This window comes from Rhea americana, unplaced genomic scaffold, assembly GCF_003343005.1.
Source record: "Rhea americana isolate MKP2758 unplaced genomic scaffold, rheAme1 scaffold_64, whole genome shotgun sequence".
In the NCBI taxonomy this organism is placed as follows: domain Eukaryota; kingdom Metazoa; phylum Chordata; class Aves; order Rheiformes; family Rheidae; genus Rhea; species Rhea americana.
The window spans coordinates 3582056-3592099 of record NW_028186801.1 but is presented as its reverse complement, the minus strand read 5'-3'; the positions used below and the strand labels follow the sequence as shown (position 1 = coordinate 3592099).

Here is a 10044-nt window from a genome sequence, read left to right as displayed (position 1 = left end):
CAGAGGTATTGCTTAATATTTTGTTCCCAACTTGAGACAGGGATCAGAAATCTTTAAGCATTTCTTACATAGGTTCATCTAATTGAAGCTCTGAGAAGGCCTAGACAGAGTTCGGAAAAGGAGACTAAAAATCAGCATCTCAGTCCACCCTGAGGAAAACCCCTTGCTACAGGTAGATAAAACAAGCTGCACCTTTTAGGTAACCATAGCTAGAACAAAACATATTCTTTATAAAATGTATAACTTCCACTAGCTAACTAGCTAGTGCAAGAGTGGCAGCTCTAGCATTACACAACAGTCTCATAAAAATCAGTAGGTTTATGGCCAAGATACAAAGTCCAATTCCTTGGTTCCTGAAAGCTGTTTGAACTTGCACATTTGGTCTATCACATTCCACAGAGAATTACAAGCCTTAAAATTATCCTTCCTCCAACATATGCACAAATTTCTCTGGTGACCTGCAGTAAGGCTGCTAGATTGACAAAGCCTATAAGAACCATGAAAAGCAAATACAAACACATGCAGAGTTTGTAAAGGTCCAATAGCAATTATGGGGCTTCCAAACCCCACAGGCATGCTCTGTAGGCTCTATGAGCTCTATAGCATGGCCTCAAAGAAGGAACTGATAACATCTTACAACCACTTCCCAGTGAAAGGGGACCTTTGTTTTGGTTGTGTTGTTTGTTTTCAGAGAATTATAATTTTTCTAAGTGCACTGAGGAATTTATAATCACTGATGCAAAATTATGGGGTTTCAGGTGGTGGAACATGGCAAATGGATCTAGGAAGAATGCGTACGTATAGCCTTCAGACTTCATTAGCTTGTGTTGCCTTTAAAGGCTTTTCATCATCTACTCAAGAGTTCAAATATATGTTGCAAATTAACCACCCAGATATTTAAGACATCATCCTATGCATTTTTTGTTGTTGAATAAAAATATATGAAACATATTTAGAGCTGCCACACAAGCTGATAAAATAGTCCTACACAGACGTACAGACAAATAGAAAGAGATCTTTCGTAAAACCTTTCTCCGAATGTGTAAATCTCAAAAAACAGCTAATTGTTCTGAGACCATGGAGATGTGGACACAAGGAAATGATCCATAGACATACAGATATCCAGATTATGAAACTATTTCCTCCAGAATCAGTCTTTCAGACAATCCCAGTGTGGCTCACAAGGAATGCTGTCCTTTCTGTATGTAAAAAGAACTTTTTCAAATACAACAAAATCCGTCAATAGATTCACTGCATGTCGTGTGTCCTTGCCTCATTTCTCTCACCATCTCTTTCATGCAAAGAAATTATTATAGAAAGCCCATGCCATGTAAAAAGACCAGAAAACACCTTGTGTAGTTAGTGTTTTAACTTGTATTTAAGTCAGATTCTTTCTTATCCACAGGAATGAAATCCAAATCTTTGGTAGAGTAACTRTAAAATAAAGCATGGGCAAATGCTAGAGACTGGATGGATAACAACAACCCTTGCCCCTTCATACATTTTAATTACCTTACTCTCAAACTTCTGTAACGTCTCTTGAAATGCTTTTGATTCTTCTGTAGAGCTTTGCAATGTCTTAACACTCTCTTGGAGAATGGTGTTAAGGGCTGTTTCAATCTGTAAGTACRAATATTATATTATTTGCTTTGTAGAAACAAAACTCGAGGAACAGTACAAAGAAAATTCAGCCTAATACTGTACCTGAGATCTGTATACTGCTCCTAAGATACCTGCTGTGATTTGAAGGATCAGGATCAGAAGCAGTCCAATAAAAAACTAGTGAGAAAACAGAGGGGGAGAAAACTATAAAACCTTTTGCCAAAATCATTTCTTCTAAGTGAATGTTAAGCTCTCATGTGCTTGAATAAACATTTAGGTAGAATGAACTTAAGTTCTAGTCAGTGSTGCTCAAGTTATTTCTTTTGAGGAGGATGAGAAAAGGGGGTGCTTGAGACAGAGTGTGTTTCTGATCCTCCAGGGTGGTCAATACAAGGTGCACATCAGAGTRGTTGCATGATGGGCAGTGTGTGGATGAGAGTTGTGGGCAGAAGGACAGGGAGGAAGTTCTGGGAGGACTAGCAGAGGGAGCAGCTGCAAATTTAGGAGATGAAATGGGATAGGTAGCAGGGGATGACTGATGGCAGCAACTTCTGTGAYAGCTGGATGAGGAAAAAGGAGTGACCTGCTAGATGCTCTCTGGACTTAAYTTCTTTGCTGTTGAGGCCACCCATCTTTTCTTCTGCACTAGAACTTAGCAGGGTCTCAAGTACAAGGTAAGCAATGAAAATACATTTCATAATTATAATCATAAATAAGCATTTGATTAAACAAAAGTGTCTCCCATCCTCAACTAAGGCCACTTGCAAGGACTTTATCCATCAAATGTAGCTTTGGTCAGTAAAAGCTTAGCTGATGGTTTTTGCTTCCTACCAAGAGCAGCATGCACCGGCTTTCTTTTATGGCCCCGCAGCACCCTAGAAATCCGAGGACCATGATGATGGAGCCCACAGCTATTAGTAGATCAACTCCTGCAAACATGCTGCTGTCCACCTGGAACTCCTGAAAAGAAAAAGGAAAAAAAATCTTTCAGCTACAAGAAAACTCTTCCTAAAAACATCTGTACCCCAACTCCAAAAGAAGAGATTTATTTTGTAATGGAGAAATATGCTTATTAGCAATCAYGAAAAAGCTCTGTACCATACAAAAATATATATCTATTTCATCTTCTTTTGTTTGGGAGCTCAGTAGAACTTAGCTTGTTACAGTGTCTTTGTCTTTTCACAAGATGAAAGTCACTTTTACACAGTAAATAAAGATCGATTGCCCTTAAAATAGCTTTGTTTTCAGTCRATGAATCTTTGCTTTTTATTGCAAGTAGCAAAATTGATTATCTTGAAATCTCTCCTACATTAACCTGAAGTTGAAGAAACAAAACCTCTGTTTGTCATTATAAGGCCAGGAATATATTCTGTTGCTGTTTCTGAGAGAACWCTTCTCAGAGCTAAGCTAGATATACTAGAAAAAAGTTAGATATATTTTCCAATGCAGATCTCTTTTTCTTTCCTTTTTTATGTRGGATTTCTAATATTACTCTCAGAGATGAGGACTGTATTTTGATGTGTGGAACAYTCAACTAAACAATTCATATAGCTCAGTATTATTAAATATCAAATTATTCAGTTCCCACAGGACTGACTATGGCCAAAGGTCAAAATGGAGAAAAATCTTCAAAGAATATTTTCCAATGTGGCTGGTGCCAAGATTAGCAAAAATGTCTGGAAGTTGTCACATTTATCTTCTGATGGAAATTGCAAAGGTATATAGACAAGCATAATTTGAAGAATGTGTTGTTCTTTCCCCTTCCAAGTTGGACCGTACATCCTGTTATTTATTCTTAGAAAGCTCTATTCATCTACAGCCAAATGCTTATGGTCTGTTCAATTATTAGTCAGGCAAAACATACATTGATTTGGAAAGGGATCTTTGGTTGCATAGGGGCAAAAACAAGAGAAAATCCTTTCAGTTTCGGCCCCTATTCTTAATTTCACGGCTTTTGGGGAGTACTCAATGTCACTTCAGGAAAGCAGTCTGGAATATGCTGAAGTATGCTTTTCTGAATAGGAAATCTCCCCAGAAATAAGAAAGAAAAATAGTGGATCTGGTTTCCCAAGCTACACTGTACCTGCACACTGTGTAAAATGCTTCCATGACACACCTGGCTATTTTTGCACTCCTACGGGCATAAAGCCTTTTTGGAAATAAAAGTATATAAATCAAATTTTCKAATTCATTTACCTTTCTATGGCCTTAACTCACAAAAAGAAATATATTGCTTAAATCTTGGAGTTCAATTGTTCTTCCTGTTACGATACGAAAGCAGCAAGATACAGAGATTACACAGCAGCCTTTGCAGAAGCATCTACTTGCTCTGGAATTGGCTTCACTACAGTAAGCACAGTAAGTACAGAAAACACCTTCCAAGGAAGATCTCAGWGCCACTGGGAGCACAGCTGGCAAGATATGGGCAGGGCCTGCAGGCACCAAGAGCCTTGATACAAACATGCCCAGCTGCTCAGGAGCTCTTCAAGACTGTATTTTTCCTACCTTTGAAGGGACAGTCATAAAGTCTGAAGTAATCTAATGACCCAGATAAAATCCAGGAAGAGAATTCAGGAACTTTTCTTCTCCCCTCTAGGAGGGCTGTTAGGAAAATTTCATCTTAAGTAAAGATTTTTGGGTGCCTAAAACTCTTTCTCTATAAATGCAAGTGAAACTATTTTTAAGAAGCCATTAAAAATACAAGGGAAAAATCCTTTATATATAAATAATAATAATATATATATACTTATATATATATACTTAATATATATAAGTATTGTTAAGACTGTGTGTGGCTATTCTGATGGGGAAAGACACTGAAAAGTTTAGAAGGTGAATGGCTCCTCACTGTTCTCTCTAATATTGAAATCAATAATAAAAATATCATGACTTTCATTAGAATAGAAAGGGGCCCACATTTTCTAACAGAAATCACTAGGTGACACTTCTTGTGGTCACATGTCTGTACTTWAATTAATCTGATTATCTGCATCATTTTATTTAATCATAAAATGCATTACTCTTTGCTCACACAAACCATCTCAACAAAAACAAATCGGTGGAAATGAGCATGGGAAATTAAAATGTATATAGTAGCTTCCACCATTAACATGGATCTGGTAAGACTGAATACATTTACCTGCTGAGCATCTTTGTTAACACGTATCCATATAGAGACACCCAAAATAATACAACCACACACCTGCAGGAGAAAACAAAGAATATTTAGAAAGATGAGCAATTTCAGATTAAAATTCAGCCTTCAAATTGCTCTAGATGCTGTCAAAAGAAAGAAAGAAAGAAAGAAAAAGAARGAAAGAAAGGGAAAGAAAGAAATCATTTGTTTGGTAAAGTGAAAGAAATATCAAATGCTAGAGCACAGAATGTTGGTTCATAGTCAGGAAATTTCATAAGAATAATTAAATCTTCAGGTACGCACTAAATCCCTGATGTTTCCACCCCCGAGGAACTTATGTTTCAATGATGATTTATGCATGTGATTGAGAAGCACAGAAGACATTCTGTCCGCTGAGAGAGTGATGTAAATTGCTATAATATAGACATAACATAGTTGTAAAGAACATTGTTTCTTGCATAATGGAAATACATGAGATTTGATATGGGATATTGAAATAAATGTTATCTCTAGAATTATTCAGGACACATTTCTAGAAACCTATTCTTCATGGTAAAACAAGCAAAAAAAAAGTTCAAAATGAAATTTTTCTGCTGTGTCATAATCTGACCATCTCCATTCCTTAGACTGTTTCTCCTCTAAACTGCTCATTGTGGTAGTTGTTATTCCCACTCCAAAATAATCTTGCTCAGCCCTACACATGTAAAAGTTAAACATCTAGGTCTAAYTCCTCAGACCCGTCACAGGCACATGTCCGCAGATGAGCTAAATCACCACAGGGGCCACGCGCCTCTCTGCGCTGGCTTTAAAAGAAGCCCAGAATGACTTGCTTTAAGATGTTAAGGTCAAGACAGATGAATCCTGACATGTTTCCTAATTACTAGCTGTGCTCCTATTTCATTGATCTTTGATGTACCATTCCAGGATGTGTCAGTCATTTTACTCCTAACCTTGTCTGTGATGATTCCCACATAAAGTTTCTCTTTATTAATAAGTGTGGAAGACAGTTAATTAAGAGGCTAAGCAGGAGTAAAGGCTGTAAGAAGACTGGCAGGAAAGAGGAATAACGGAGGACCAGAGTCCCATCATATTCATAATTTTCTTCCTGTATGTCATTAATAACCTTGAAAGTCATAAATGACCCTGAAATGGGATGATATGAGCTTCCTGTGATGACTTGGACTATTCCTCTTCAAAATTAAATGAGCTATTTTTATATGTTTTGGGTAATTTTTCTTAAAAAATACTTTCCCCTCAAAAGGTTTCATATGATATTCAGCATCAAAGACCATAATGACTACAGCAGATTATTTAATATGGAACGTGGCCAACAGTCAAACATGAATACCACACATTTTCCTGCTCTAAGTAAAGTTCCTTTAAGTACATTATAAACATGAAAAAGAAAGTTGTACAATTGATGACAGCTATATCATGTTATCAAAWTTTACTAGAATTCCCCACTGAAATCTTCTCAGTCCCACTGAATCTGCCCAGAAACTGATGGTATCATGACTCTATATTTGGGTCTTGCTCAGCAGCACTATGTGTTCAGCAACACTAATCGAGTTAGACAACACCAGACAATATGGGATCACTAATATGAAAATTTCCACTGGAGTAGCTACTGCATTTGTATTGCATATTTGTAGCAATTGCTACAAACCCAAACAGAAYTTGGCCATCTCCTTATCTGTTGTATAGGAACTCCCATAAAAATACAACACAGTAGTAGAAGTAAATGAAGCTGAATATAAAGGAACAAATCAATTAGATGAGAATTCTACAATATTAATTTCCTCCATTCAAAAAAGGATTATAAATTAATATTTCCATAAGGCATATATATTTTAATTATAAAAATAGTTGCTTCATTTCAGCAAAAATCTTGATATTTTGTTTTTGTCATGTTTCTCTGAACATTATACMGTATAAAATATATAATCATGCACAAAGAAAAAATTCCAAATAATGAATCAAAATGTTCTGTTCCCAAAGGGCCAAAATAGAATATTTCAATTTTTATTGAATACTCCATCCTAATTATCAGTCTTTCCTGAAATAAAATTTTAGTTAAAGAAACACATTTCAGGAAACTGTTTCACTTTTAATGAACTAATATTGTCCAATGGGAAGGAGAAGAACTTCTTCGAAAAGCTCCTCATTTGTTTTCCCAAAACTGGATAACTAACATAGCTTGGCCTCAAATCTTGACCAAGAATCAATCATCTCATCACAGTCTCATAAACCGTAAAGGAACAGGTCTCTTGTCCCTCAAATTCAGTGCGTCCTTCTCTTCTCGACCCCCTCAGTCTTGGTGCAATAAAGAAATACTGTCCAGCTCAGGTAATACCACCTCAGACAAGCCTGCCGTGACAGCGGGCCAGCACACCAGCTCTGCCTTTCCTGGGCATACCAGGCCCCTGGGGAACTCCCTCCACTGCTACATACATTTTAAGCAGCCAGTTTAAGGGTGTAAGAAGGAGGTTCATGCAAGCTTGCTCCCTGTTGAGGAAGGTATTTGACTGAAATACCTCCCTGAGATGCCTGAAATTAACAGTACTAGAAATGTCTTATGGAGAAGACRGAATATGATGGCTCTTTGTACTCGCTGAGTTTGCATTGCTGCTCACAGGGACAGAGGGGCTCAGCTTCTTTCCTGCTGTAAGGTATAAGGAAATGGCCGCTTTGATTGTAGATGGGACTGCATGTCTGGGCTGGTATCAACAACTGGTCAAAGATTACCCTATTACTGCTAAGAGTGGATCAAACTAGACAYYGACATTTAGTGCAAAAAATAAGAAYGATGTGGAGCAGCAGAGGCTGAAAGTGTGAGAGCAGCAGGGGAGACTGGACAGCCTGCAAGCTCTGCAGAAGGGAGAGAGAAAAAATCYGACCCGGCTGTCAGGTTTAGTACACCAAACTGTCTTGAGGCTTAACTTGAGGACGCTTAAAGCTTCAYATAGGTACTCAGCTCCCAAACACGTATCTTCATAACTCATGCTCAGTTTTTACTATACCAGGAAGATGCAAAACTCTGGAAACCCTGAAGCCCAACATGGGGCTGTGGGTTCCTGGGTGGTGCGAGTCACATGACAGCTGAGGCTGAGGATGGTGAAGCCAAAGCCCCTTTGCAGATGCAGCTTAGTCTCTTCCAGGGCCCATATGCTGAGGGATATGCTGTAAGAGCCATGGGRAAAAGGCACAGGGAAGCTAGAAAGCACATTCCTGATCCCCCTAAGAGAGGACACTCCCAGAAGGATTTGAAAGGCTTAAAAATGAAAGGTCATCATATAAATATGCAGCATTTGCTATTGTCTAGTTAAAGTCACCTTCATTTTCCAGTATCTGTTTAATTTTCCACCTGCCAACTGCCTCATGCACCCGGAAGAGCAACTGTGGGAACAGTAGCCATAAAGACATCATTAATCTCTGTGCTTTACCACAGCAATTTAACGTTTTCCAGGGATTAGAGACAGAAATGTGAATTAAAGAATTTGGTTTAATTGTATTCTGTTTGCACATACTCCTATGGTACATGTTTGTACCACGGCCTGTTCTTCCCTACCTTGGCAGTGCTAAACGCCTTCCTTTAAAAAAAGTTAAAATATCTGCATTTCTATCCTCCTCAGTCCCACCCAGTCTCGTCGCATGCACAGCAAACACTCTCACCGTATTCCTCCCCACAACGGAGTAGATATTTTGCTACTTTTGACATAAACACAGGCTGCGGAGGTTTGTTCCAAGCCTTACTGTTTTCTGTCTCCCCAAGGATCACGTCTGTCTTTTCCTAGAAAACTCACGTAGCCGCTAGAGATTTAGTCTTGGGGTATTATTCACKTTTTCACTCCAGAAGTCGTCCGGGGCTTTCCTAATGCCAGAGGCTGGCCTATGCTTTACCTTGCAGTAAATATAGATGTATATTAATAGAAAAAAATGTCTTGAGGAGCAGGAATTCTCCTAAAGTCCTATACTTAACCCTTTTTAAGTACTATTGCAGAAAAAACTTCAATAGAGATGTCAAATATCTTCAATCTGCATTGCTGGARGTGGAGGAAGAAGATGGGGAGGCAGTCCAAATTTGTAAATCATCACTGGCCTGTTAGGAATATATTTGCGAGGTCCACAAGTGATCAAAGAATTTTGCTAATCCTTTTGCTCATTTTGGCTAGCCACAGGTTTTCCAGGGCTACTGTYTGTGGTCCCTTTTGAACAGTATCACCTTTTCACTAGGAGAAATCCCTTGAGGCAAATCCCATATTGTGGCTAGTAGTTCCACTTCTGGTTTCAGTGAACTTCTGGCGAACCTAGCAAATCTCTGGCAGGAAACCTGACAGTGAGGCTGAACCATGAGGAAAATGCTTTTTAACTCAAACCTTTCCAAAACTGCCAAGGTCTAAAATTCTTGCAGATCAGTTGAGATGTGACAAATAGACAAATACAGTTCAAGCTGCACTAGAAAGCTGCCTACCGCGCTGTTTTGAGTGCAGGCCAGGACGATTTAGCACAGCTATTGATAGTACTGCCAGCCCATACCATTTTGACATTCACTGTCCCCTGTCGAAAACTAAGTATGAAACCGAACGTACAACAGAAAACCACAAAGAAGGACACACACACACACACACAAAAAAAAATTGTCAAATAAGAGCCTACAAATACAGGTGGGTTTTCTTTTGCTGCTACTCYACTTGTAGGATTGTGCAGTTTGGGTGCAAACAGTAGTCAGCAGAAGCAAGAGAAATGATGCATTTATGCGAGTGTCTTGTTGTCTTGTGACTGAAGCGAGGGGTATGTTACAGGCAGGGAGACAGACTGCAGGCTGTTCTAGTTTTGAATTGGAGGGAAGTCTATTTTAAAAGAAAAGAGGAAAGGGAAGGGCGAAGGTAAAAAATATTCTCCTCTCCCTGATTTAGACTCATACTCTGGTTCCACTTATACTCTATTTTCTTCACAAATTCTCAACTACAGCCTTCAGATAACACTGAACACATTTCATGCATCACTAATAACAATTTAAACGTCAACTTACCCAAAAAAAGAAGTTGAAGATGAACATGGAATATTTCATGCAGCTGCTTACCCCTGCCATTTTCAAAAAGCTGAGATAAAAATGAGAACTGCGGAAGAAGCTTTTGTAAGAGTTTGTGCTCAATAAAAGGTTCTCCTTCTTCTTCAGAAAACCTCTCAGACCAAGTCAAATGCGCTGTTCTCTGCTGCTTAAAGCAAAAATGGTGACTAAGGCAGCTACGATTATTTAAACAATTCATATACCACAGGTAAATATTAACTGAAGCACTGGGGAA

General features: G+C 38.5%; 1 protein-coding gene across 2 annotated transcripts in view; it reads right to left on the bottom strand.

Moving 5' to 3' along the window:
* TSPAN8 (tetraspanin 8) overlaps positions 1-9833 on the bottom strand; it is a 17420-nt gene extending 7587 nt beyond the window's left edge. Inside the window, exons 1-5 of one of the 2 annotated variants that reach the window (XM_085320516.1) lie at positions 9771-9833; positions 4742-4804; positions 2434-2562; positions 1705-1779; positions 1513-1620 (exon numbers count right to left, since the gene is read on the bottom strand). In XM_085320516.1, the coding sequence (XP_085176642.1) occupies positions 1513-1620; positions 1705-1779; positions 2434-2562; positions 4742-4804; positions 9771-9830 (435 nt within the window). In that variant the 5' untranslated portion in view covers positions 9831-9833. The remainder of the gene's footprint in view (positions 1-1512; positions 1621-1704; positions 1780-2433; positions 2563-4741; positions 4805-9770) is intronic. The other variant, XM_085320515.1, reaches the window with a different exon arrangement.
* Positions 9834-10044: the final 211 nt, after the last annotated feature.